The sequence below is a fragment of the Cylas formicarius genome, unplaced genomic scaffold, assembly GCF_029955315.1.
Source record: "Cylas formicarius isolate icCylForm1 unplaced genomic scaffold, icCylForm1.1 PGA_scaffold_12__32_contigs__length_19106922, whole genome shotgun sequence".
NCBI classification, from domain to species: Eukaryota; Metazoa; Arthropoda; class Insecta; order Coleoptera; family Brentidae; genus Cylas; species Cylas formicarius.
Window position 1 is genome coordinate 16,857,734 of NW_026844225.1, and position 27,158 is coordinate 16,884,891.

At 33.7% G+C, this 27,158-nt stretch overlaps 4 protein-coding genes across 9 annotated transcripts in view; 1 reads left to right on the top strand and 3 right to left on the bottom strand.

Moving 5' to 3' along the window:
* Positions 1–62: 62 nt before the first annotated feature.
* LOC132695542 (uncharacterized) lies at positions 63–6,803 on the bottom strand. The gene is made up of 4 exons (XM_060659848.1): positions 6,512–6,803; positions 6,269–6,397; positions 5,260–5,415; positions 63–582 (listed from the first exon to the last, which is right to left on the bottom strand). Exons 1-4 carry the CDS (start codon positions 6,771–6,773, stop codon positions 515–517), a joined length of 615 nt encoding a protein of 204 aa, XP_060515831.1. The 5' UTR covers positions 6,774–6,803; the 3' UTR covers positions 63–514.
* A 2,247-nt stretch (positions 6,804–9,050) lies between these two features.
* Positions 9,051–17,665, bottom strand: LOC132708729 (cannabinoid receptor 1). 3 transcript variants are annotated; one of them, XM_060681268.1, is made up of 6 exons: positions 17,594–17,665; positions 14,986–15,518; positions 12,398–12,575; positions 10,672–10,901; positions 10,385–10,503; positions 9,051–9,998 (listed from the first exon to the last, which is right to left on the bottom strand). In XM_060681268.1, the coding sequence occupies exons 2-6, from the start codon at positions 15,349–15,351 to the stop codon at positions 9,983–9,985; spliced, it is 909 nt and encodes a 302-aa protein (XP_060537251.1). In that variant the 5' UTR covers positions 15,352–15,518; positions 17,594–17,665; the 3' UTR covers positions 9,051–9,982. The 3 variants fall into 3 exon arrangements, with proteins under 3 accessions (XP_060537251.1, XP_060537249.1, XP_060537248.1); XM_060681266.1 differs by having other exon boundaries at positions 10,296–10,503; XM_060681265.1 differs by having other exon boundaries at positions 9,051–10,503.
* Positions 17,666–18,372: 707 nt separating this feature from the next.
* Positions 18,373–21,497, top strand: LOC132708676 (beta-taxilin). 4 transcript variants are annotated; one of them, XM_060681162.1, is made up of 6 exons: positions 19,308–19,577; positions 19,635–19,736; positions 19,806–20,154; positions 20,209–20,637; positions 20,688–21,101; positions 21,252–21,497. In XM_060681162.1, the coding sequence occupies exons 3-6, from the start codon at positions 19,813–19,815 to the stop codon at positions 21,429–21,431; spliced, it is 1,365 nt and encodes a 454-aa protein (XP_060537145.1). In that variant the 5' UTR covers positions 19,308–19,577; positions 19,635–19,736; positions 19,806–19,812; the 3' UTR covers positions 21,432–21,497. The 4 variants fall into 4 exon arrangements, with proteins under 4 accessions (XP_060537146.1, XP_060537145.1, XP_060537144.1 ...); XM_060681163.1 differs by lacking the exons at positions 19,308–19,577; positions 19,635–19,736 and adding an exon at positions 18,373–18,507; XM_060681161.1 differs by having other exon boundaries at positions 19,309–19,577; positions 19,635–20,154.
* A 399-nt stretch (positions 21,498–21,896) lies between these two features.
* LOC132708648 (atrial natriuretic peptide-converting enzyme-like) overlaps positions 21,897–27,158 on the bottom strand; it is a 30,068-nt gene continuing 24,806 nt past the window's right edge. Inside the window, exon 15 of the mRNA XM_060681109.1 lies at positions 21,897–25,321. Coding sequence (XP_060537092.1) covers positions 25,142–25,321 — 180 coding nt within the window. The 3' untranslated portion in view covers positions 21,897–25,141. The remainder of the gene's footprint in view (positions 25,322–27,158) is intronic.

The window sequence follows — 27,158 nt, forward strand, 5'->3', positions numbered from 1 at the left end:
TAAACTTGCGTTTTATTGCGGGAACTGTCGTCCCATTAATCCGCGTAGTAATATAAAATTAATCGATCGTTTTGTAAAGTTTATTTATAAATAATATGTAATTTCCAATGAAACATATAAAATTACTCAATCGCTAATAACATTGAGTACGTGGTGCTACATAATTAACTATATGTTACCTGCGCGTGTGTGAAAAATCGTATACGTGGACATCTAGGAAATGTCAAAATATCGCCAAGCAAAATGGTGAATAAATATGTGTTACAAATAAGAATCGATATTTCGATAGACAATTTTGATTGACGAACTTGTTCTGCCTATGTTTTACAACTAGATAACGTAAAACTTTTTATTAATCACTAAAGTTTTCAAACCTCATGCGCGTAATAAATAGATTATTTTCTACGATACATAATTAAAATATGAAGCTTAGTGAGCGACAATATTCAAATATGTCACAGTGGCATAATCTAACATTTTTATTTCTAATAATATTGCCTTTTTAATAAAATACTTAAATAAGCCAGAAAACCGCAATAGTTACAAACATCGCTGACAGGGATCCAATTCGAAAGGTTACTCCTGCAAAAAAATAGTTTATTATAGCATGTAATAGTAAAAAACGGAAATTTGAAAACTAACGTTAAAGTACACAGAATTTCCCCAACTTAATGCCCTATTCGAAAAATGTGGAGAATGGACAAAGATTTATGTAAAAACTGGATTGCGGTCATAGGAGGCTGTGATCTCTAATTTATTTTTAATGGAATGTTATCCTTATATTATTATATTTTTAGATTCTATGAAACATTCATATGTTATATGTAGCCACTTTAAACTTAAAAATTATTTTTGAGAAATTTTCAATCTTCTTGTTCCATTCTTCACTAATAGAACTGAGGTGACTTTTACTTGATGAAAATCGATTTATTAAAATAAATAACAACTAAAAGTTCAGATTTTCACGAAATTATATATTTCTACATGACAATTGTTTCGACAACACCGTGTCTTTATCAAATGTAATATTTACAAACTCCCTTTTGCTATATATACCGAAAAATGACCATAAAACCTTAATTAATGTTGTGAGAATTTAAGTATTTAAATCTACTTGATTGTTAGGCAATAAAATTGAATGTCTCATTTTGTTAATCTCGACGGCTTCCAATAAATTTAATTTTCTACTTTTTGTGGCTGTATGTAAAATATCAAAATTGTCAAAAATGTGTTTTTCTGTGTTTAAGTGTGTAGCATAATTATAATCTAGACTATTGTTTTTAAACGCTCTTTTATGTTCGTTAATGCGTATCTTTAAGGATCTACCTGTTTGTCCAATATAAATTTTAGGACCAGATCCGCCTGATTTTTAAGATTTTGGACATTTCGTTTTATTGATTTTTAAAAATTTTCCTATTGTTCTAAAAGCTAAACCATATTTTGCCAAATGTTTTGAAACTTTTTCACTAGCTTCTCCTATGTATGTATATAATTGTTTTTGTTCTACTCCCGTCTGTAAAATACCTAATTACGCACCGATCTAGCGTGCGGGAAGCGTCGCTTTGCCACGTCAGATTCATTTCCCACCAATCCGAGCCACTTCGGACATTTCCGGGATTTTACCGCACGGGTTTTGGAGCAATCGGATGTTTTCGGAGATATTTCCCACGCTTTGAATTTTGACGGTTGTCAATCCTGACAGTCATGTCAGTCACTTGTTGCATAATATAGTATTAAATGTTCGTATTCTGTATTCTGTAAGGAGTAAAAGAGTGGAATGCAGCCGTTTTGTGTGTATAAGGGTGATTTAAGCTGTTATGTATGACTGTGTCCGTGTGTCAAGGCTTATGATAAATAGAAAAATCTAATTTGTTTTGCGCTTTCGTAATAGTTAAGTCTAAAAATTAATAGAGTTATTCTGTTCAATCTCGATAGTGAATTTTATACGATTATGTAATGAGTTAATGTAATTTAAAAGAATTCAATTGTCTGTCCGTTCCAACAAAGCAAACAAAGACATCATCCACGTATCTATACCACCATAAAAAACTTTTACTTAAAGGATGTTCTAGTATGATATTTTCTTAATTAATTTTAAATTTTAAATTACATTAACTCATTACATATCGTATAAAATTCACTATGGAAATTGAATAGGATAACCCTATTAATTCTTTAGACTTAACTATTATGGAAGCGCAAAACAGATTAGATTTTTAAATTTATCATAAACCTTCCCACACGGACACAGTCATACATAACAGCTCAAATCACCCTTATACATATATATATGCATTTTACTCTTTTATACACAGACTTCTTAATACGCCACTTTCAACAGGAAATTACAACAAAGAACTTAATATCATTAAACAAATTGCACTGAACAAAGGCTACAATCCGTCCATTATAGATAAAATTATAAATAAAAAACAAATCCAGACAACAGTAGACTCTATCCGAAACCTAATACAGAACACGAACAATTTAAAACAATTACATACATAGGAGAACCCAATGAAAAGTTTCAAAACATTTGTCAAAATGTGGTTTAAAAATAGCTTTCGGAATTTTTAAAAAACAATAAAACGAAATGTCCAAAATCTCAAAAATCAGTTGTCTACAGGCTGAAATGCGGATCTTGTCCTAAAATTTATATTGGACAAACAGGCAGATCCTTTAAGAAACGCATTAACGAACATAAAAGAGCGTTTAAAAACAATAGTCTAGATAGTAATTATACACCTAAACACAGAAAAACACATTTTTGACGACAATTTTAATATTATACATACAGCCACAAAAAGTGGAAAATTAAATTTATTGGAAGCCATGGAGATTAACAAAATGGGACATTCAAATGTATTGCTTAATGATCAAATAGATTTAAATACCTGTCCTTTATTTTTGGTATATATAGTAACAGGTAATTTGTAAATATTACATTTGATAAAGACACGGTGTTGTCGAAACAATTGTCATGTCAAAATATATAATTTCGTGAAAATCTGAACTTTTAGTTCTTATTTATTTTGATGTCTCACTAAGTTGAGACTATATGGAAAACTTTTTTATTATTAATTTCATGAAAGTAACTTATTCTTCATAAATAGTGCTGTATGTTCGAAGACTAAAATACATTCGTCATATGCCTTTTTTTTCAGTAGTATACGGAGGTTTGATCGTTGAATTGATAAGAACTAAAAATTACGTTCTAATGTCCATTTAGTGATTTTTGCTCTGAATTTCTAGGTACGAATGAATGTAATGAATGTTTGGTAGCAAATATTTGACACATTTATGACTTCATAGACGTGCTACCCTTAGAAGAACAGCAATGTATTTGGTACCAACAAGCCAGTGCCTCATATTGGGAAATATCTTGAACATATGTTCCATGGAAACGTTATTCAAAGATATTCTGAACTTTTTTGGAATGCGAGATCCTTTAACCTTACCCCCTCTCTTGCATGGAACGGGGGTGGGGGGATAATTTTAGAAAAAAGCCAGGAAATTTCTCCATTAATGATAAGAAATGTATACATGCATGTATTGAACGAGAGAGTAGAGATGTCCAGACATTAATGGCATGATTGAAAATTAATTTATTATTTATTTCTAGAATTGGTTTAAGTTAGTTGTGCAGCTTACTATTTGTATGTATTTTTTATTTGCAAAATAACAGCATATGCATTCATTAACGGCTTTAAATTGCAAAATTTCTGGAAAACATTGAGAAACGAGAAGGTTATCATCGCGACTTTTATAATTACAAGAGATAAATGTTCATTCAAAATATTAAACGAACTGAAAACTCATTTTTGCAATGTTAATGGATTTAATCATCTTAGGAAATAGCTGCTCGGATTTTTTAAAATTCCTAATTAGATTGAAAACCGAGCCAGTCCTCTTACCGTTATTACTTTTTTTAATACGTAAAGAAATAAGCTTTTCAAATGTTAACATATCTATTCATAGATCTTGTACGAAAACTCACGAATGGGGTAAACGAAATTACGAGAGTTGCAGATAGTTGTATAAAATACGTTATCGCTAGAGCAAATTCGGATTTATAAAGGCTGAATATAATTACGTTTGAATTACTGGTGTAAGAAAAGTAGAGCTTTGCCTCGATCAATACTTTTCTTGCAGGTCAACTTGACCATTTCGAATTTCACATTTTATTCGTTTTTTCTAACACGTTTGCGGGATAACGTGCAACAAACACGTTGTAATTTTATCATTTCTTCCTTATGATTATTAAATAATAATAATAAACAATAAGAAACAATCAAATAAACGTTAAATTTAATAAAAGACTTTTATTACTTCTGATCCGGATTTAACAAAACCCGCATAATAGTCTCTAAAATTGTCGATTGGGTGATTAATTCGACTACGTATTTTATGTAACAATCATAAATGAATTCTAGTAATATTCGGTCGGAAAAGGTAATATAAATAGGTAGAATTATTTTTATATTAACTGGGAGTTTTCGGAAGAAACTTTGCTTATCGAGTCGCAATCGCCGAGTAGATTTTTTATTTCATCCTTTATCAGAGAGGATCTGTGCGTTGGAGTAGAAAATTACATTCATTATATAATAATTTGCAATTGAAAATGAAAATATGTCTTTAAATAATCGCGATCACTGAAAACGCAAGCATTTTATGTATTTTATTTTCGAATTCTACGAATTTCCGAACCTTCTACATTGATTGGTCATTGTTACTTTCCAAAGAGTCAATTCAAAATAAAACCTTGGCGTTTGTCATAATCATTAATAATTTCTTGGACGTTTTTGAACTTTGAACTCTCTTTCCGAGGGAGCAAACTGGAGAGGAATTCTGCTGTGCGATATGATGAAATTCCAGAGCAAAATTGAGCAAAGTTCAGAAGAATTCCAGGGAATTATGAGTAATTATTTTTTTAATTTATTTTTATTATTTCATTACAAACATTAAAGAAATTTTGTTTGGTGCTTGCGGATTCGATAGACTACAACTTTAATAAATAAGAGTTGCAGTTAAAATTATATATTACCACACCTTCTATCATGCCGTTTGGACTTGTTTATTTGTACAATATAATTTAAAATTAGATCAAATTAGTTAAATTTTAAGTAGCTCGCGAATTAAATAAACCAAAATCTCTTAGTCCAAGGGTCAAAAGTTGCCTCCAGTCGCGCTGTTTTTGGAAGGTTTACCTCTAGTCTTTTTATCATCTCTTTTGAGAAATATGATGTTAGCATACATTACCTCCACAGGTCGCTCCAAATTCGGTATAACCCTCTTGACATCTGCAAATCATCATATCCGGGGTGAAAACGAACGAGTTTAAGTTCAATTCCTTGACCAAGATACAATCGGCGTTTTCCACACAATCGTCATCTTTAGTGCAAATGTGGTTCGGTCCTGAAAATTTCTTTGTTATTTTTATACCCGCAATTCCTGCCGTAACAACGTTTTTATTTGTATCGTCGCATTTTAAGCCTGGTCAAGCATAAGAAAATTATGTTCGATTTATGCAGAAATATGGTAATTACGCGTAATTTACTTGCGGATATAGTCCTAGTTGGCAGTACATATAGAACGAATTTCCACGCAAATATCTCGAATAAAATATTGTCCACCAGCCAACATGTTAGAATTTAAAATTTTTGGTGCAATTGGAAAGCATAATCGAATCTGAATTTATAAAAATCGTATTTTTTTTTAAATTCCAGGAGTTCTCGTTGGGGTTTATAAACCACAAATGTATCATTTCCATATTCAAAGTGGAAATAATCGATTTTGGGGTCGAAACGTTGACAGAATTGGGCCTCATTTTTGCGCCCTAGAACCTAAATTAACGTCTATCGAGTTCGTTGACTATACTACGTGCATACCTTAATTTTGATTTAGACAAAGAATTGACAATGAACACAATGATATTGGGATGGTGCGAATGCTACTTTTATTTATTTGATTTGAACGATTTATCGAACCTTTCCCTTAGCACCTTTTTTATAAAAATAGTCCTGACTTTTCAATTTTTTCTTCGTTTGAAGGATGTCGAACAATTTACGAACTAATATGGTTTGGAAATTGAGTAAAATTATTTTTATTAAACATTTGCGTTTTATTTCCTACGCACTTTGATTATTTTTTAGCAAACAAAATCATAATATTGCTTAAACAAATTAAAACAATGCTCGTGCTAGTATGACCCCGTATTTACAAATATCATACTGGGTAAAAAACTGCAGTAAGGTGAATTTAAGCTTACCCTGAAATTTGGCCATGCAATGACCGTTGATTGGAAATTGATCGTCACCACATCGGCAATAACCCTTCATGCAGGTAGCATCCTTTATGAGGGTGCAGTTGGCCTGTATTGTGCATTGTTTCTGGGTGGCTAACGCAAAAACAGGATGTTTTAAGAAGATAATTTTAATCGAGAATCTTTTTTGTAAATTGATTTTAGTTTTTCGAGCTATAGAAAAAAAAATAGTGAACGCGTGATTAATACCTGTGGTTTGCGGTTGATTATTTTGGGGGTTGTTATTCGACTTCCCAAACGTGGTCAGTCCGTGGGCGTGATTAAATCCCGCGAGCACCAACAACAACGGTATAATAGACACTGTCACATATATAGCGTTCATCTTGTGGGATTGGTGATCGGACGGACGTTCGAATAAGTTGACTTCACCAACAATCACAGCCGTAGTCAAATAGGGTGTTTTAAAACGCTTAATCTTTCTTAAGTCTACGCTTGCGCTCCAACAAGTCATGCACACGTGAAAATGAGTATGTGTGTGAGTGTGCTACTGGGTAACGTAGAATTACTTCTTAGGGATGGATCTTATAGCCGATAAGACGCTTTGTGGCCATTGCGGCGCCTGTAGGCGTTTAATCCGGACGGTTTAGAAAACGTTAGCCTCTAAGTTGCTTTCGAAACAAAGCAAAACCCCTTCGTACGGAAATTTCGTCAGAAAGAAGCTTCTTGACATTCACCATTTCAACTAATAAAAAGGTCTTCTGCGGCTTTCAAAAAACAAACTGCATTGTTTTCGCACTAATTAAGGCGCTGACAATGGATGTTAAGAAAAGAGGAATATCTTCGAAGCGAACTCTTTGATTATAAAATTTTCGAATGTTTGTTATTGTTTGCTTATTAGAGCAAATCTTTTTTCATTCGAATACATCTGAAACATTAATTTGTAAGTTGGAATATAAATTGAAGTCGAAATTCAATTCGTTTCCCAATTTTTCCTTGACTCGCAACAAAATTCCTTGGTATGTTTAAATCCTATGACGGACATTTATTTTAATAGATATAAATTCAGTACTAATTACTTTGAAACGCGACTATAATGACTCCAGGCATTAATGGTAACATCACTTCAAAAAAAAATCACTGTCAAAACTAAAACAAAAGAAGTAGCAATGAGACTATAGACAATCAGCAGATTTTTTGGCTAGAATGATAGTGATGATTTGATAAATTGTAAAACACTCGGGGTATTTGATGATAAAAAACGTGCACATTTTGCATCCATTAACAGTCGAAATAGAGAATTATATTTTTTAATATTTTTAAATCCATTCAAAAACTCTACAAAAAAGTACAGATGAACTTGGCAACTATTATTATTATTAAATTTCTAAACGAGTGTTGCAAATGATGTTCCATCTGCACATCTGCTGACCTCTCATCTAAGATAAGCATGTTCCCATTTATACGCTGATGATACTCAAATGTACCTTTCGTTTGGTTCAGAGGACATCCGTGAGGCAAACGACTGATTACATAGTGATCTGAATGGCTTGCTTACGGCTTCTGAAAACCACTGTTTGACCATTAACCAGAGACATTGGTCGGTTCAACATGGAGAAAAGTCTATATTATCATAATATATATATTATAAAAGATGCCCTGAATCTATTTGATGAAATTAAATTTTGATATGATGCTCATAACTTCGCCTTCATAAGAAACCACTCTTTATGAAATGGTTTTCGTTCAAGAAGGCTGCTCGTATATGGGTGAGCAGTCGAACTGTAATGTCTGTACATGAATTGCCTTGAGTGCATGCAAGTCTTTTTTTACTTTGTTTATATAAATATCTTGCAAGTAATAGGCACATGTTTGAAATGGACTTCTTCTTCCTTTGTATTGCTTGCTTTTAGTTGTATATTGTGCCGGCTTAACTAATAGCTAACAATATGTTCTTATGAGGCATTACAATTTTTTTTTAAACCATCCAGAACTATTTTATTGAGCAAATTTGGTAAACTCTGATAGTGTCTGCCTCTCATGTGACCAAAAATGTGTATGTATATAAAGAAGTGATAGTCATTATTTAAACGGTGTTTATAATCGCATTCATTCCTTGTTGGCGTTAAATAGATTTTCAGTTGCATGTCCGATACTACTAATACTATTAAATTGGTTGCAGGATATGTGGAATTTCATACGTGTTAAAATTGATTACACATCCGTATAAGTTTCGTGATTTCAGGAATTAATTGTTCGGTTTTTCGCGTATCTTGACCGGACTATAACCGGCAGTCACGCGAACCATTGCGTCACATCAAACCCGCAAGAAGGTGGTTGGCTAGCTCCAGACGTAATCTACAAAGGACTCCACCACTACCATCACCCCCTCCGCCCCTCCTTTTTTCTGTGCTAAATTTATCCGCGAGTTAAAGTTCTAAATGTCAATCTTGGGAGCTTTGTCTAACGGGGCGCCACAAATGGCTGACTACGTGACCTTTAACATTGTCTTATCGTACCAATTTTTGACCCGATTAGAATTTTGTTTGCACATTATTTTTTTTTTCGCAACTTTCTGTGGATATTGAGCGTTCCTTCCCACCCTTTGATGGAATAAATTAAAGAAATAAAAGATATCGATTAAACATTTTATGTATATGAATAAGGTGTGGGTTAAGGTGAGTGATGATTTTTCTTTGCTAAAAATAGCGAGTCTGGAATATCGGGAGAAAATCGGTATTCACGCTAAAAATGGAAAGGTTACACGTTTTTTTTTAGAATTTATTCTCAATATCATTATTAAGGTACATTATTTTAATACATAGAATGTGTTTTATTTTATCACAAAAATAGATCAGTCTATTGTATCAATGTGGTTTTAGTTTTTATTTTTGGTATTCGGTTTGTTAGCCTACGTCGATTTTTTTCAAAACTAAACCTACAATTGTTGCTTAAATTATATTAGAATACTTCTATATAATACTTAGACAAAACGTTGTAAAAAATCGTTAGAAAACAAAATACAAAATGTATATATACAAAATAAACTGATTAAAGCATGACGAAAGGATGGATTTAATCGTGACTGCGATAATTATAGCAAAAGAGATCAGACAGAAATAGCGCGAAATTAAATAATAAAAAAGCGACAGATGGATTATGTTTTCCCATTAGCGTCCACTTGGATATGTTTTTTAATTTTGTCGATAAGCGTTTATAATTCGTATCGTGCATAGTCATACAAAAATAAAAATTTCAGCCATTTGAATATCGGTCTAGTTAACCTTTACAAATGTAACCACAAATTTTCTAAACGATGATAAATTCACGACAAGCATGCAACAACAATTCTCTTTATCTTGATAAGGGTGATAAACCCATCGCCTTAAATTTAGGTCAAGAAATATCCTTATACAATACACATTTAAACGGAATGAACATTTTGCTGCCTATTTAAATCGTTGAGTTTAGGAATATATATTAGTTTATATTTATCGTTTCTTACTACTTGGGGACAGTTCCTACGTTAGTGCGGCAATGCGATTAACGTAAGAAATTCGTTTTTCGGAAAACAAATTTCAGCTAATTAAATTTATCCTTCCCAAGTGGTAAGCAGAAATACACTCACATATTTTTTGTAGCGCGTAAAGTCTAGTTTTCCATCTCCTCTTTTCTCTTTATCTTCAGTAAATTGCCATGTTGTTTGCAATTTAACTATACTCTTTAAGATCTAAGGTTTCTGAAATAAAAAAATGTAACTTATGAGCATTGGTCGCACGCTGTTATACGCTTGGAGAGTTTTACAAAAATGGTGGTATCGAAAACGGAAGCTGAAAAGGGCCATGCAAGTGATACATTAGTTTTTCGAATTAAATTTCAAATTTGGACGGAAGAAAGCCGCACGCGGACATGCGAAACGAATGAAAATGGCTGTTGGCCATTTTCGTTTATAAATTTTACGACACGTGATTGTGATTGTTATTAGGAACCGGAAATGCGGGAGGGTTAATCAACACAGAGGTGGGGGTGCCCCCACCTGTGGTTGTAGTCGTAGGGAGACTACTCGTGGATCTTCGCCTCCGCAGAAAGCAACAGCCCAATCCGCAGGTTCCTCTTTCAAAGTACCTTTGCAGGACGTATATGTAGGGGTCTAACGTGAAATACACCGATAACATGATATCTGCCAGAATATTGATCGGTGACGATTTCGGAATGGCACTGAATTGCGCTATCGGTACTGTGATCTGGAAAACAAAATTTCGTTGAAAACAAAATCTTAACTACGCGGGACAAATAACGTAAACATGGAAATTTTGACTAGCGTTAGATACAAGATGCGCTAGTGCGAGGTAACAAGACAAGTCCAATAAAATACAAATTTCTTGTCTAGAAATGACGAAGATTCAACTTACGACTTGGGGGCCCCAGCATACCAAAAACATGACACAAATATAAGCCATGAGTTTGGCAAAAGCGACTTCTTCAGGTGTCTGATGGTGTCTCGGACATGAAGCTGTGCGATTATTTACTATCAGGGATCTGCTTATTCTTCTAACCAGTATGTGGTTTTGCGTTCTGATCTTTGACAACTCGCACACCACTGCTATATTACAGAGTGCTATACTTATGCATAACGTGGATCCTAAAACAAAAAGTCGAATATTATCTAAGAAAAAACAATTACATTTTACATTTTCCGAAGGTTTTGAAGTGAAATAAGACCAATGTCATTGTTTTTAGAGAAACCTCAATTCCCCTCAATTTATAACTTGAGTGAAAAACGTTCTTTTTCATGAACCACCCGCGAAAACAATTTAGGAATTCGTTTAGTTATAACTTAAAGAAGTTCGATTATATCTCTGGGAGTTTCGCTGGCAGTAACTTTATTAATCAACAATACGTTTAACCAGCTACCGGCCAGTATTGGGAAACTTAAGAGAAATTAATTGTCATGTTAAAACCAAATTATCTAATATGGATTCATTTATGTAAGCCTGTTTTTTTACTACTACTTCAATTATACAGGGTGTTTCATACAAAGATGCTGATCCATAAGGGTGCGATTCCTTGGGCGATTTTAAGAAAAAAAAGTGTATTTTAATCAAGGTCCTCAAGAGATCATTAAAATATTATATTATGCAACAAGTGCGGTAAACGCCATTTGACTCACGAATTTATTTGACACGAGCGGAGCGCAGGGGAGCGAGTTTTTAATAAACGAGTGTGTTAAAAAGTTTACCGGACGTGTTGTATACTATACTTTTTCCTACGACCGTTAGTTTTTGGGTACATTTTCGCAAAACAACACGAATACATTCACTGACATTACCGTCAGAATTGACAAACGTCAAAATTCAATCCGATCGCTCCCAAGTCCGTGCGGTAAAATCCCGGAAATGTCCGAAATGACTCGGGTTCGTGGGAAACGAAACTGATGTGGTATAGTGACGCTTCCCTCACGCTAGATCGGTGGATAATTAGGTATTTTACAGACGGGAGTAGAGAAATGTAATTTATTTTTGAAAAAAGCAATGGCGTATCACTTTTAATAAAATTTTAACAATAACTTTCACCCGAGAAAAAGTGTTTCTATGCCCTATGAAATTTCAAACAAAATATCTAAAGCAGTTTCAATGAAAACGAGGAAAACCTGTATTTTTAAAAAAATCAGTAAAGCCATTGGGGAACTGCATTGATAGTAAACTTTTTGTTCTTAAAATCAACCTCTAAAAATCAGCATCAGCATTATGAACCTTCCTATATAGTCAGCGAAGTGGGTATGACAGCTAGGTTGAACATAATCACTTCATAATATAAGCTTGTTTTATTCTATTTGGTATAATAAAGATATAATAAAATTGCAGGATGAACCACTTAAAGTTTCCAAATATTTTAGATACTTCTCTCATAATCGATGTATTCACATTGGGACACCCTCGTCAATCAATATTTTAGAAAATAAATACCAACTTTCGTCGTTTCCATACTATCATATATCAGTTTTTTTGTAATTATTGTTATAAACACTGCGCGGTGCAGTGATTTGGTTTTAAAATGGAGATAATGAGGTCAAAGGGTGTTTGAAACATTCGTTACTGTGTAAAATTTTTCAGAGCAGTTAAAACTTTTTTTACTTACCGACAAAAAAGAAAAAATAAGCATATATTTTGTCTTTCACCAGGGATGCGTATCTAAATCTGGCGCATTTTCCGTTCTCAAAATAGAGCCCAAAACCAAATAAGGGAAGGCAAGTCAAGAACAAAGCGCCGAACCATAAGCAACAAAGAGTACGCTTTACAACTTCGTAGGTCACCACCTAAAAAAGACCAATAATAAACCAGTTTTATTGCCTCGGTTGGTCCATTTGACGGAAATTTATTTACATTTACGCAAAATGGTTCTCGGACATGTACATTTTCGTCACTGATTACCAAAAATTCTGTTTTTGCTGTTTGTTAAGGATGTCGTCAATTACTTCTCATAGTAAATTACGCTCACGAGACGTGCATTTACAAGCGTGATGAATTAAAAACTATTTTTTTCATTCAACGCGAGTAAAAGAGAAAGAAAGAGCGTGATGAGAGGCAAACTGTAAAGCAAGGATTCAAAAACGTAGAGAATGTAAGAGAAACAAGCTTATTGAAACGCGTCTCGCGTTTTTGGCTTATTTTAATAGGTAAGCGATCAATAAAAACGACTTCCGCTATAAATCTATGGTCCTTGAGAAATTATTCTGTCGTCGTGAATAAAATGAATTTCGCTTACTTACACGCTCAGTTCTTATTTTCGCCAGAAGAGTTCTCTAAATGCTATTGTATTATTTATAACGCGCCATTTTGCGGTTTTATGTTTTTATTGATCGGAAATCAATTAATGAATGAGCGGTGACGCATATATCAAGAGACTAAGCTTTACCGTCGCAAAAGTTTTACTAGGAACGCCTTTGCCGTAAGCGGACGCATTTTATAACAAAAATAACAAATCAGTATTCTAAGAGCAACGAAATGTTAATGCCGACATAGCGAAAACACCCTGTACGTATTAAACAAAAGATACCGAACTTTTATCGTATGATATTGCGGATTTAACGAGTATCTAATATACTTAAGTTTAATTGCGTGTTTGTTTATTAGCCGCTTCTTTAAATGGAAAATCGATATACGAACCAATCGCAATTGACTTTTTCGTTCGAAATTTGCAAACGTGCGAAGAAATTTATCATTGTTTTGTTACTAATTGATAATAATAATGTACGGATAGAGTATAGGATAGAATAAATTGACTGTAAGGTTTTATTGGATGAAAAACGGCGCATAAAATAAATTTGGGATGTGACGATGTGACGAGCTTATTATGAGAGGGAAATCGATTGAAAATTATTTCTGTTTTGTTTACGTCGAATGATTAATTGGTTTGTGACGCATGTCAACTAACCACCACTACATGCTCTGGAATAAAAGTTTTTTTTTAAGAAATTCGTTTCTGCCAATGTTCTGCGTCGATGGTTCGAAAAATTTTACTTGAAAACGGCAAAATGTGGAACTCTAGAAAACAAGTTTAATATTGTCGCCTTAAATCGTTGATATTTAAAAGTCGTTAGTTAATCTTAATTAACTCACTTAAATATTTGAGGAATTCTTAAAGATATCGTGCGTGGGTCAAACAAAATTATTGGGATAATGTTATATTCATATTAAATTTTAATTTTAAGGTATGCTTTATGCACAGGGTTTCCCGATTTCGTCTTATCTGGGGTATATCACTAATTTTCGAAGGACGCCGTCTTCATATTATTATCATAGTTTTTGGAGTAGATAACCAAAGATGCAGCAAACAAAATTTTCCATTTGGTTTTGCAAGAGAACTGCTACTTTTAAAATGTCGAAATTGCATAGTTCAGTGGCGTAGGTAATTTAAATACGAACATTTATATACATTTTGTTTGCGGCATATTTGAATCATTAATACAGTCGTGTGAAATGATATAGAAAGATGCAGGGTATGACAACTTTCATGAACTATGCCGACAAATGTTTACGTTACCCTTAAAAGTTGTTTGAGGTACACTTTTACGAAAAACAAAAGCAATTATTTTACATTTACTTTTGCCAATTCTGAAGACTATGAAAGGTAAGATTGTTGATTAAAAGATACTTCATCTCGAATAAAACGATATACCTTCAGTTGATGCAAATTGGCATTGTATGTCATTTTACCTTGATATATTTTTCATATTAACTTATCTTTTCCTCGTAAATTCTGACTCATTTTAAGAACATGAATATGCTCCAGGACGACTTCTTTTCACGCCTTAACTGTTCAGAAATGTTTCATTTTCAAAAAGTAATACATTGTGAGTGAGCCGAAAAACAAAAATGTTTATTTGCGCTAAATAAATAACAATTTATATCGATATATAACATTTCAAAATTTAGATGAGTTAAATTTTATTCTGGCAAGTTAAATTTTTGATTTTTTGAGCTACGTATATCAATTTTTTGCAATGTATTTAATTTACGCTTGCTTAAAATGACATAGTATCCATTTTTTTCAAAAGCCATTAAATCCAATTAGGTGTTAAAACAGCACTTATTTCTGTATAAAAACCTATTTCACAACTTACAAGCTAATATAACTCTCAAGCTTGGTTCGGAGCAACGAAAATGCGAATAGTATGTCACTTTAGGCACACCTCTGCAATACAAAATAAACGATTAGGTGCGTACCTTGTGATACAGAAACGGTCTGGTAAGCGCTAGCCATCGTTCCAATGCCATAATAAATGCTACACATCCCGAGCCTAAACCGAAAGCACGAAGCACCACAAAAGAAACGCAAGACCAAAACTCGGGAATGACGCTGTACCTCTTCAAATAATTAGCGGTTAGCATTCCAACAACAGCCACCAGATCATTTGTCGATAACCACCTCAGCATGAGTACGTGTTTTCTGTTTCTTGTTCTGGCAGATTTGTACAAGATCCACAACGCGGCTATGTTTCCGGTGATACCGATCAAGAACGAAATCGTAGTCAAAATTTGTGAAACGAGTCCGTAAGGATGGTGGGTTCCGTGTGTCGAATGCTCGTGCATGTTTGAATGTTGTATTCACAAATCGTGCATGACTAGAAATTTTCAATTTTTATCACTGTTCGTCAATAAACAACTTCGACCGTTTGTGACTTCATTGTCGCAGCCCGAATAATCAACTGCTAAAGCTGCGACCGAGTCCTGAGAATGCTCCCGAATCTTCCGTTGATCTACAATAGACAACATGTAATGAGTTTTGTTGGTTTTTTTGGGGTCAATATTCTAGTGATTAGAGGGCCTTCGTTATCTTATTATACCTCCAGTGATATCGATTGTTTACTTTTAAAAATTTTTGGAAATAAACATTACGGTTCGTTTCTCGTCTTGGGCGTATTTTCTCGTCAGCGCTGTGACGGTAACAATTTTCAGTATTTATTGGGCGATTATTTTTTGCAAAATCCGATTACTTCTTTATGTCCCTGTAAAAACGTCGACAGAAGCTTATTTATAAAGTGCGCTAGAAACGTCAACGTGGTGACGATTATTTTGACGTTCTGTCGAGAATAAGGAAGCGTTAAATATAGAAAATTCAGTCAAAATAAGAATTATGGAGTTTTTTTTCATTTCGTGCGTAATAATGGTAATTCATGGAGCCAGTGGAAAATAAACCAACATGGTTTCCGGCACAAATTCATCTCTAATTAGTATTTCGCGATATTTGTGCACAATAGGAGTCTAATGAAGACCTCCTACGATTTTCTTCGAGAAAACCTACAAAATAAGACGCGCGTAATTGAAAATATTTCAAAAGGCGTTGTTATTATTAAACACGTTTATTTTAAAACAGTTTTATTTCTAGCTCGTATTATTTAATAGCTTCCTCCGAATAAACTGTTTTCCGTTGTATTTTGATACTTTTTTTGATATCCGATATCATTGTGTGAGTAAAATATTCATGCTGGTATTTATATCTCGTTTTAATTTTCGATTGCGATTTCGACGTTTTTCACTTTTAAATAATCTTTAATCGGAACGTGCAATATTTGAGGAAAATCGTCTACATCTGCGTATCCATTAGTACTGCTTAATCTATGTTCATTTTTCTAATGTTTATCGTTTCCTGTCGAATATCGTATAGTATCAAATTTCTTGACCGCGGATCGCTATCTACGTACGAATGGTGCGATAAATGTCAAATAGAAATATTTTTTGAATTTTTATTAGGGACGCGAATATCAAAATGTTGACACATCAATCGCTCTGACGTATCCAGTTGTTTTGACGGTGTCGTTTTTACGTCATTACACTTATAAAAAAAATGAAAAACACCCTTCGTGTTTTAATGCGACGCCATACAATTTATTATATTAATAGCGTTTGCAGTTTGTATTTTTAGAAAATTTTTCAGACATTCACAATAAATTGATAGAAACATTTTTTCCTGTGCCAACAAACGAACGTTCAATGCCGAACCGACCTTACGGAATATTTTGTAGACTGTGACTTCGCCAACGCCTCGTATAATAAAAACGATTTTAATAAACAGACGTTCGGGGCTTTTAAAATATGGACGGACGATTGTAGATCATTTAAATCGATTATGGTACTTAAAATACACATTTGTTTATTGTAAGCGATAACCTATTATATTTTTATAAGGGAAGCTTCGCCGTTTGCACCTTAAATAGAAAGGAAAACAATCGCATTTAAATTAAATATTCGCTGGCCGTCTTCGTCGATCCTTTGACAAACAATTTGTTTCCGCACCAGACAAGATTTTTTTTTCAAGGAGGGGCTCATCTGAAATTTGCATATAATGACAAAACGCCCAAAAAAAAAAGTAAAAAATATTAACATAAAAATAAATTTTAAAAGGATAAAATGCGTGATGCAAAATGTTACCTGTAAAAATAGCGTGCTATGGTCATTTAGAAACAATTTTTAACTTAAAAAATAGTATATTTTCACACAACGTTCCATTTTCGAATTTAAATTTCGAGTTTAATGAATTTAAATATTAAAATTTTAAGTGGACAAAGCGGGTGTTTTTTTTTCTCCAACAAGGTAATTATTTTTACCGTGGTTATTCTTAAACTGTCTCTTAACGAGATAGAAAAATAAGCAATATTAGATTATTTTATTACAAATATGTAAAAGGAAATTTTTGAAAAATAAAATAAATTATTCTCCTCGATATTTGCTACGAGATCAAAAATGAAATGCGATTTACTTCGTGTAACTCTACAAATTGATTACAAAAACACATGGAAACCGCAAAGACAACACAAAAATAAGAAATACTTACTCTTTTCAGCAATCCAAAACCCGAGCGTCAGCAACCACTTTGCACCCCATGTCAACACAATAAAGAATAATTAATTAATAATAATATTTCGCTGTTCTCAAGTTGTCTAGTGGACACGTGACGCAATCAGCCAATAAGCAAACAGAATTAGTTGCCGATTGTACAGGGTGGACAAAGCTCAGCCGGTATGTTTGAACGCGCACTTCTCAATTCGTCGACGGGTTCGCGATATACCGGGTGCGTTCGAAAACGCGTATTTATTCGCACGGTACCAAATATATTGGGCCATTGAATTATCGATCTCGTAAAATAATCGATCGCACTGAAGTTTCGATAGTATCCTGTGCGATTAACTTGCCCAAATAAAGATGCCGCATCTATGAATTTTATTAACAATTACTACACGCTACATTAGAATGCGAACGGCGTTTGGTTTTGATTGTTTTGTCTTTGTTTAAACTGAACCGCTCACGCAGTAATTATAAGTGTAGCAACCGATATTGCAAAAATGTGGGGATTTGGGTGTAATTTTTTCGATTTTTGAATTTGCAACCCAAAAAGTAAACCCAAATCGTCAAGTATACTTTCGCTTCCATTTTTGGAATGCCGTCATTAATTTGCGATTAGGTTAAAAATGCGGCTAATATCGAATATATTTCTCAAAACCTTTCCATTCGCAATTTGTCGCGACTTGGGTATCGAAAAATAATATTGAATTCGTTTGCCGCCAGATTTTAAATGCAATCGAGGAAGGGGACTTCGTTCTCAAAGTCTATAGTTAGAAACCGCATTGGGTTCCAAAAATAAATGGGATTAATTTTTTGTGAGGTTTAGTTTGCAGGTTATTGCAAGTGAACTGACCCCTAGCTTAATTATTAATAATTTGGAAACTGGAACCGATATACTTAAGTTTGGTAAGCCAGTGTTCTTAATCGCCGATCGATATTTTGATTGCGTCGTTTTGATAACTTAGGTCCTTGCGTTATTTTTGGCCATATTTCCTGCATTGATAATTAACGCACCAAATCGTATTAAATTGGCCTTTGAACACTTAAAAGCAGCTATTGAATATACGATGATATATACTCAAAGGTATCAAAGCCTTAATTAATTTTAGAAGTTAAATGGGTGTATTCAAATAGTATTAGCGAAATATTACTAACTTCGTGAAAAGGAAAACATCATTTAGTTTGCATCTCAAGTAATGTTGTATGGGAAATGATTTCAATTTGCTAATAATTTAATGTCTATTTCGATGTGGCAAATTTATTGTGTCAATGTTTGTTAGTTTCATGCTTTAAAATCCCTTTTACTTAGTTGGAACAGTTGAAAAAGTACCTGTGCCATGGCCGAATTTGGTTAGCCCGGATCATCCGCCATAACGTTGATTTTGCGCATTTTCCTATCTTCGTTTCAGCATTTTGTAAAAATACTTGGGTAAAATTTCCCCCTTTGGCTATTTGTATCTTAAGGTGAATTTCAATATTAAGAAACTTTTAATCTTAAAATTTTATCTTGAGTTTTTTTTTACAAGTCGCACAAAATCTAAGGAAAGTTAACTAAACATTTAGGATTTTTGAACAATTGATTTGAAGAATGCATACGTTTGCTCTGTTATATGCAAACGATAATACAAAATAGAACTAGCAGAGTTAGAACTAGATTACTAGATAATTCTTTGAGTAAACAGCGGTTTATAACGAACGTATCGGTATGGAAGTTTGCGATTGCGCCCAAATGTCTTGCATATGGTGGCGCAAAATGCCGTGACAATGTAATTAATATGTTTATTTTCTTTTTTTTATATGTATATTTTGTTTATCCGTTGCCCCAGAGACCGTTACTCGCGGGATAAATCTAAACCTTCTTAAAGTAGTAAATATTTCATTTAGCGACTTATTTACATAGTGTTGATGTGCTGGAGTTTGCGCGAATATTTAGACATTCAGTACGCTGTAAAAACGTTTTTATCCAGCGCCAAAATGTACGTTTTTTTTTTTAATAGTGGTTCAAAAAAACCTAAGGGGCTCGTATTTTCTAGACTTAATGAAACCTACGAATACGAAGGTGTAATCGTTGACATCAAGGCAGCGACGATGTGCGATTAGCTTTGAACAATCAAGTGTAAACAAAACTTGAAAAAGTGCTGGTTTCGTTTTATATTGTACCTCTATTGTTTTTAAACATATCCTGCGATCTTGTATTTTTTTAGGAGTAAAATGGGAGATCGAGAAAGTTCATCTTCTTCTGGGGCCAATACCATCAAAAAGAAGAAAGATGATAAGTACAAAAAGCGAGATCCTAGGTTCTGGGATAATATTAAAAAGCAAATTGCGTCCATGACGGAAGAAGAGAAATTAGATTTTATTAGCGAAAAATACAATGAATTGTACAATGAACACAGAAATTTGAATACCCTAGTCCAAGCTAGAGAGAAACAGATAACCGTTCTGCAAAAGGACCTCGATCGTGAACAAGCTGATTTAACAAAGGCTATTCTGGCCAAAGGTCATTTAGAAAGTCTTTGCAGGGAACTGCAAAAGCAAAATAAGGCCATAAAGGCAACTAATTTATGTGAATATTTTCTTATCTGATAATTAAACAACTTTTTTTAGGAGGAAAACATAGCTAGAGTAAAAGAGGAAGAAGAAAGAAGACGGGAGGTAGCAAATACCTTCACAGAACGTCTTAATGCCTTAACAAATTTAATCACTGAGAGCAAAGACAAGTCTAACAAAGTAAAGGAAGAGAACCAAAGCATGACGGATAAGTTAAGTGAACTTTATGAACAATATCAGAAGAGGGAAGACTACCTGGACAATATGGCAAAACAGTTAGATTTACAAAAAAAATTGGCCGAGTCTGCAATCAAGAAAAACCAAGTGGAATATGAAGCACAGAGGCATAATTGGCTGGAAGAGAAGAAAGCCCTTGAAAATAATTTGCAGATTGGAGAAAACCAAATTAAAATTCTTCAGGCTCATGTTAATTTGTATAAAAGGCAATATGAAACTTTTGAAGCAACAATGACCAAAAGCAAAAAGGTAAATTCATTTTCCCACAGAATAATTGAATATAATATTTTTTATTTAAGGTGTTTGAGGGTTTCAAAGAAGAAAAGTCAAAAATGCATAAACAGGTCACTAGTCTTGAATCAGAGCGAGACGAATGGCGTTCTCGGTGGCAGAACAGTGCAAAATCATTGATTACACTTTCAGAGCAACACACTCAAATCACGAATGAGTTAAGAGCTGCTGAGAGTAAAATAGCGCTTCTCCAATCCAGTGAACCAAAAGCCACTGAGAAGAAGATAACACTTCTGCAAAATTTATGTAGACAACTGCAATTTGAGAGAGGCGTTTTTCTTCAACAATTGAAGGAACATAATATTGAACCCAAGCATCCTGTTCTGGAGAACCAAGAACCGGAAGAAGCCTCTTCAGAAATTCAACAGGCTCCTCAGCAAAGTGTATCCTTGAACCAAGAGATTCAGGCACTGAAAATTGAGGTAAAATAGGTGGATTCCTCCCATGGCTAAAATTTTTGTCTGTATAAATTGGGTACTCGTTTTATACTACTTTTCTGAACAGTATTTTAGATGTGTGTGTTACCATTTTTTGATGTGTCACTATTTAATAAATAATTGGGCTACTTTTAGTTGGCTGAAACTGATTCTGGCAACTTGGCGAAGCTGAATGGAAGTAATGAGATGCCGTCTTCTCCCGATTCAAAGGAAACAATAGTTTCCCTTGAGCCAGAAACTATATGTCAGGAAGTTGCTAAGGAATGTGAGAGTAAGGGTGAGACTAGACATGAGAGTGATGTCGCTCTGCCATAGAAATTAAATGGAGTAAAAAAATGTTTAAACAATAAGTTGTCTACTTCTAGGAGTATTTATATAATACACCTTTGGATATAACACTTGGTTTTATTTCCCTTTATTTGACCGTTTGCGCATGCCGTAAGTTACGGGCTACTTTCTAATTTTTAATTTGATCCCCTCTTTATTCCACAATATTTTGTGAATTTTAAGCAGAAGCTAAATGGTGGATAAAGTTCGTTTTAATGTACCAAAGACCAGTGAAAAAAAATGTCGGTCCCTGTTAAAGCGCCTCTACCTCATAGCGTTTACTCCGCTAGTAACCGACAGATGTTAGGCGCGATCCTTAATTGATTTAACTTCCGATAGAGGGCTCTATCGATATCGTTAGGTGGTAAAAAAAATTGTTTTGAAAATAATTTTGGGATGCGTGGGGGATAAAAACGACCCGGAGAAACACAAATATTTTATTTGGTTGTTTTTCTCTTCATCTACATTTTTTTAACACAGGAAAGTACAGCACAGGAACGAGCACCAAAAATAACGGACCTTAATGCGAGGCTAACCGGGCACGTTTCACATTTTTCGTCCAATCCTGAGCGCTGATGGTATGTTTAATTGATAATGAATAACGCGACCGGCTCGCCGGACATTTTGCATTTTGAACCGATATTTTCGGCGTGGGGCACAGTGAATGGCCGATGTGTTGTCATGGAAGCACAAGAACAAGCTTACATATTATTGTCATTGGACATCGCGAATATTATATTCTAAGTTAAATTGATTCTCTTATATACCCCAATGCATAAGACTAGTTTCTTTTTTTTAGCATTCAAAGCCAAGGAACACATATTCAACAGTTTTTTCTAGTAGTTTTTCCTAAACAATAATTTCTGCCATTTAAATTAGCGCGACATGCTACATACAGTTCGATTTTTAACATTTATTTACCTCTTTGGCGGGAATCGACCACACGAAATAAAAATAGCGTTTTTTTATTTTCTATGGGACGCAAGCAATTTTTTTTTACGCGAAATTGGCTCGCGAGCGGACTCTGTTGCGTTGCCGTTCAGGGACGTATTAAGGAAAAAGCTAAAATCAAAAACTTGTGAGAGAAATACGTATACGTAGTATTTCGCTAAACCTTCCAAATATTAAGGCACATGGATGGGAGGGGGGTGTATTTTTTCAAAAACTTTTCGGTCTTCTAAATCGGGGGTAATATCTGAGGCTTGTACTTCGTATGGTCGATTTCAACGCCGCACTAACGAAAAAAGCCCAAACAATGAATACCATTAGATTTTTGCGATTTAAACTAATTTTTTATAATTTTTAACAAAATGTCGTCAACTTTAGTCAATACTGTTGTCAAGCTCACATGTCTCTCTCTATTCATCTTTACTATACAATTATTGTCTAATAATATTGTCGGATATGTTATATCACGTTTTTATAAGTATATTCTATAATAAAAGCACATCCTCATGTGAGCTTTATTGTCTATATTATAGTATTTTTGGATGTTTTTTTTTAAATAATCTTAACATCCGAAAGAAAAGTCAGAATTTTCAATTACGTTAATATTGTATCACATTTTGTTTACCGCTATAATAGATAGATATTGACCAACAATTATTGTCGAATCTCTCTACAAAATTTACCGACTGATTCAATTAAATTTTAATACTCATCTAACCTATCTATAAGATAATAGAAAGCGTTCAACAAGTCGGAAACCGAAATTCCTATACGAAAACACGCCCTGTATTTCAGGACTTAATCCTAAAATTTGATTTTGCACGCGCATTTGGATTATGTAGTAAACACTTCAAGATATTCTGGAAAGTTACCCTGGTTAATTGATTTTCACTCGATTTAGGCCAGTGAACGACAGGGATGGCACGTATAAATTTTGTACAGCGATTCCCCCTTCGAAATCCATTCCCGCACATTTCATCAACGTTTTTGCTGTTTTTTCGCTAATTGACTTTGTTTGCGTTCCGCCAAAGCTGTGAAAACAAATATTGAAACATCCTGACGGGCACAGGATTGCGTTTTTATATTCCGCGTATTAAATTTACCATGTCATCCCTGTAAATGGATAGTGATATGCTATAGAGACCACCGTTTATTTGAGCTTTTAACATTTATTAGTGATAATTTTGCTTCTTTCGGATATTAATGATGTCTTACGCTACGTGAAAAACGGATAATATTTCAACGTTTTCAGCGTTTTTTCTTCTCATGATTGCGACAAATTTAACTGCATAATACGACAGTCAGGATACAATTTTTATCAGGGCCGTAGCTGCAAACATTGCCACATCAAATAAGTGTTTTGTACGAATCGAAGCCAGTTTTCAATTAATTTGTTATGGTAAATTTTGGTTTTGCTAGTCGATGTCGTAGAATGGGTTGCGAAAGTGCCGCCTCTTTATTTTAAAACGGCCCCGACTACCAAATTAAAACAGTACTATAAAAACTTGCCCCTATTTGGCGACGTCGAGCTTCGTTAAAAATCTATAGAAAACTATGTATGACATTTATATATTTCTTACTACAAGATATAAAATATATTTAAAGCGTTGTCGAAGGCTTCAAATTTTTTAAAAACATTTTCTATGGAAACATTAAGTGAGTTTAATCATCTCTTGAACACTGAACATAACGGATCTATTATTACGTATCTAAGCGTCGCTACGTCTGTATTTCAATACATATTTTATTACTATATGGGACCACTATTATTAAATTCTCAAAACCTTATTCGCATATGTCGAAAACCGGAGCATTATATTGAAATTTTAAACTCACCCAATAACGGTTTTTAATTCTTTAAAGCCCTCACATGGTAGATGAAAAATTCTCGCGATTTGATTTCCGGAAATGCACCGGCACCCGTAGATTTTTGGAAAAACTTCGGCAAACCCTTATCATTCACGGTTTTACGGACATTTTTTCAAATACACAATTTCCCAAATTCAATTTTTGTTTTCCAGAGTTGCTTTAAATTTAAAATTCTGATCACATATATACATGTATCCGGAACGATCTATTTGAAATATTGTTGCTTAATGTACATATATATTTTTAATATCGAACTAAATTCGTATAGTCCCCAAGATTCCATCTCGTTTTGAGGCAATATTAATGTTTTAGGAAGTTAGGCTTGGTGGCGTTCGCCTCTATAAATTGGTTATAATACAATAAGGGAAAATTATTAGGCAATTCGCGAATTTGCCCTCTGAACGTGCTAAATAGTTCTCTTTGAACTGAAATTTCGAAATGCGAACCGTTGCAGCGAGTAAAACGGATGGATCCAGAGTGTTGCCGAGTGTTTTCCCAATGGTGCGCGGGAGTGTTCTATAAACGTTGCGCATCTTCCATTCATGTACTTATTTTTTGTTGCTGTTGTATATTTAAGAGTATAAATCAGATCACATATATAGCGGTCCTCTTAGAACACTATTAAATTGTCACAAGTTATCACTATTTCAAAGGGTCAAACTACAATATTGTGCGTAGCCTGAATTGTGGCAGGGAACTTCTATGAAACGAAAACCAAAGTGTAATAACATGTATATACCACAAGGTTTCAACAAGTGCATATTTTAAGTTTTCATTCTTCATGTAAAATGTTTTAGAAAACATAGATATTACCTTGTATAATTTGTACCAATCTTTCTTTGTTTTTATTATCGAATAATACTTCAAATTGTTAATGGATCTCATTGATCGGAATAGCGATTTAATTGGGCTTGTATCCAATGTATGTATTTCGGTATGTAGGCGTAAACGCCTGGCAAATGGGGGTGCGCACATTTTATACCCCAACTTACTATTCCTCCTACAAACCATCGGTCCGGATCGTCGCTCTCTTTACACAGTAATGGACCACCAGAATCGCCCTGTATAAAATAAAACGCAAATGTTTAAATCGATTCGAAATTCCGAGTAGAACAATTTCCGCCATCAAAATATGAAATAAAATGAAAAAAATCTTAATTTTGCATTTTTCTGCTTTCGCAGTTTAAGCACTTTTCCACTTATTTAGAAAAAAGCGGATCATATCGATAACAGCGTATTCATGCTTGTTAAAGTAATAAGGCAACCCGAGCTTTGACCTCAAAGTAGGATTTTGCTGCCGCGATATATACACATAATTGCAATTAAATAAGGTCATTAAACAGGAATAGTTGTTAAAAGAAATTTTTTACCTTCGCCGAAATAGCACATTCCTTTTTGTCTGTAAAACCTATTCATAACGATAATATCGACGTCGGGGCAATCCCCTTTCACATCATCAGCAGTAAAAATGTTTGACTAAGTATATTTGAAAAACCGCGAAAGAGGCAAATTTTAAGAGGATTTTCTTGACGTAAAGAATCGGTTGAGGATTTTTAACGTCACAGAAGAATATTCTTTTTAATACCGATCTAATTGGCCGTTTGTGTACCCGTTTCTCTTCTCCAACACACATAGACTCGAGGTTTTAATTTAATCTCAATCGTAGCTAATCTTTTTTACTCAGTTTGGAAAGCTCGTGATGAAATTAATAAACAAATTAAAATTACAAGGGTTTAGTGTCACAATAGACCAAGATAATTTAACTAAAAATGCGTAAATTAAATTTCTAGGTGCAGATCTTGACTGCCAATGAAGATGGTCCAATCAAGTAGATTGTTTCAAAAAAACTTAATAATTTATATTTGTCTATATTAACATTGAAACCATTTTTAAATATCTCTTCTTTTCAAAATAACTTTCAGTTAAAAAAATAATAACTATTGCTATTGAAAGTCACTTTCTCATTCCGGGCAAGCATACTATAATATGCTTCCTACTGAAATCGAAAACGTAAACCAAAATGAATTAAAAAAATACTTAAAATCTTTACTGACAACAAATGTTTTTTAAACCCTGTTTGAGTTCGAAAATCATAGATAAAAATAAACATTCTATGACACAGTTTGCTCTTTGGTTGTTGATTCGTTTTTTTCATTTAATATGTTTATGTTTATAATTTTTTAAATTATTTAGGCATATAGCTATTTTCTCTACAATCTACTATTCTACAATCTCTACAATTCTACGTGAATAATTATATTGAATTCCAGTTCAGTTTTGTCGAAAGTCATTTAATGTTTTGCATTTAATATGACTTTCGAACAACAAATTCGACAAAGGAAAATTGTTTGAAAGTTTCATATATAAGTTAATTTGACTGGAAAACGATCGGATCAGTTTATTTAGGACGTTTTCTTCCGATTTAATGCCAAAAACGCGACGAGCGTCGCAGTTATCAGCAGTTTTCCACGAGAATAATAACATTTGCATAAAGACTTATATAAATTTAAGGGCAGCTTTAATTAATTTCGGGGTTGACAGAATTAAGTCGAATTATTAAAATTGACGTAACTAATTCATTTGCAGGGAACGCAAAAAAAAATGTCGCACGATGATGGGGGATGGGTTTCTAGTACCGCGGAGGGTAATTTCAAATGACTGTCACGCCGTCAGATGATTTATTTTGCCAAGAAAGCTTTACTAGAGAGATTATATTACATCGCGATTATTCAACATATTTTCCACATATCATCTTGCTATACGCGCCAACTAAAGCAGGGACAGTTCTTCCCTTCAAAAAATGCTTGCTCGGTGGTGTATATTTTTTATCGAAAATAATAAATTTGCGCCATTTCCGCGAATCGTCACATCATTCAAAACTTTTAAGAACAAATTGTA

What these genes read in the sequence shown, in the direction of transcription:
- LOC132708729 (XM_060681265.1), bottom strand. Translation starts at nt 15,351, where the DNA reads ATGCACGAGCATTCGACACACGGAACCCACCATCCTTACGGACTCGTT. An exon ending in GACCGTTTCTGTATCACAAG is followed by an intron (nt 12,576 to 14,985) that starts GTACGCACCTAA and finishes GGTCTTTTTTAG; the next exon opens with GTGGTGACCTACGAAGTTGT. An exon ending in TATGCTGGGGCCCCCAAGTC is followed by an intron (nt 10,504 to 10,671) that starts GTAAGTTGAATC and finishes TTTGTTTTCCAG; the next exon opens with ATCACAGTACCGATAGCGCA.
- LOC132708676 (XM_060681160.1), top strand. Translation starts at nt 19,342, where the DNA reads ATGGTGGCGCAAAATGCCGTGACAAT. An exon ending in CAATGACCAAAAGCAAAAAG is followed by an intron (nt 20,638 to 20,687) that starts GTAAATTCATTT and finishes TTTTTATTTAAG; the next exon opens with GTGTTTGAGGGTTTCAAAGA. An exon ending in TTCAGGCACTGAAAATTGAG is followed by an intron (nt 21,102 to 21,251) that starts GTAAAATAGGTG and finishes GGCTACTTTTAG; the next exon opens with TTGGCTGAAACTGATTCTGG.
- LOC132695542 (XM_060659848.1), bottom strand. Translation starts at nt 6,773, where the DNA reads ATGACTTGTTGGAGCGCAAGCGTAGACTTAAGAAAGATTAAGCGTTTT. An exon ending in TAATCAACCGCAAACCACAG is followed by an intron (nt 6,398 to 6,511) that starts GTATTAATCACG and finishes TTTTTGCGTTAG; the next exon opens with CCACCCAGAAACAATGCACA. An exon ending in TTGCATGGCCAAATTTCAGG is followed by an intron (nt 5,416 to 6,268) that starts GTAAGCTTAAAT and finishes AGAAATTTTCAG; the next exon opens with GACCGAACCACATTTGCACT.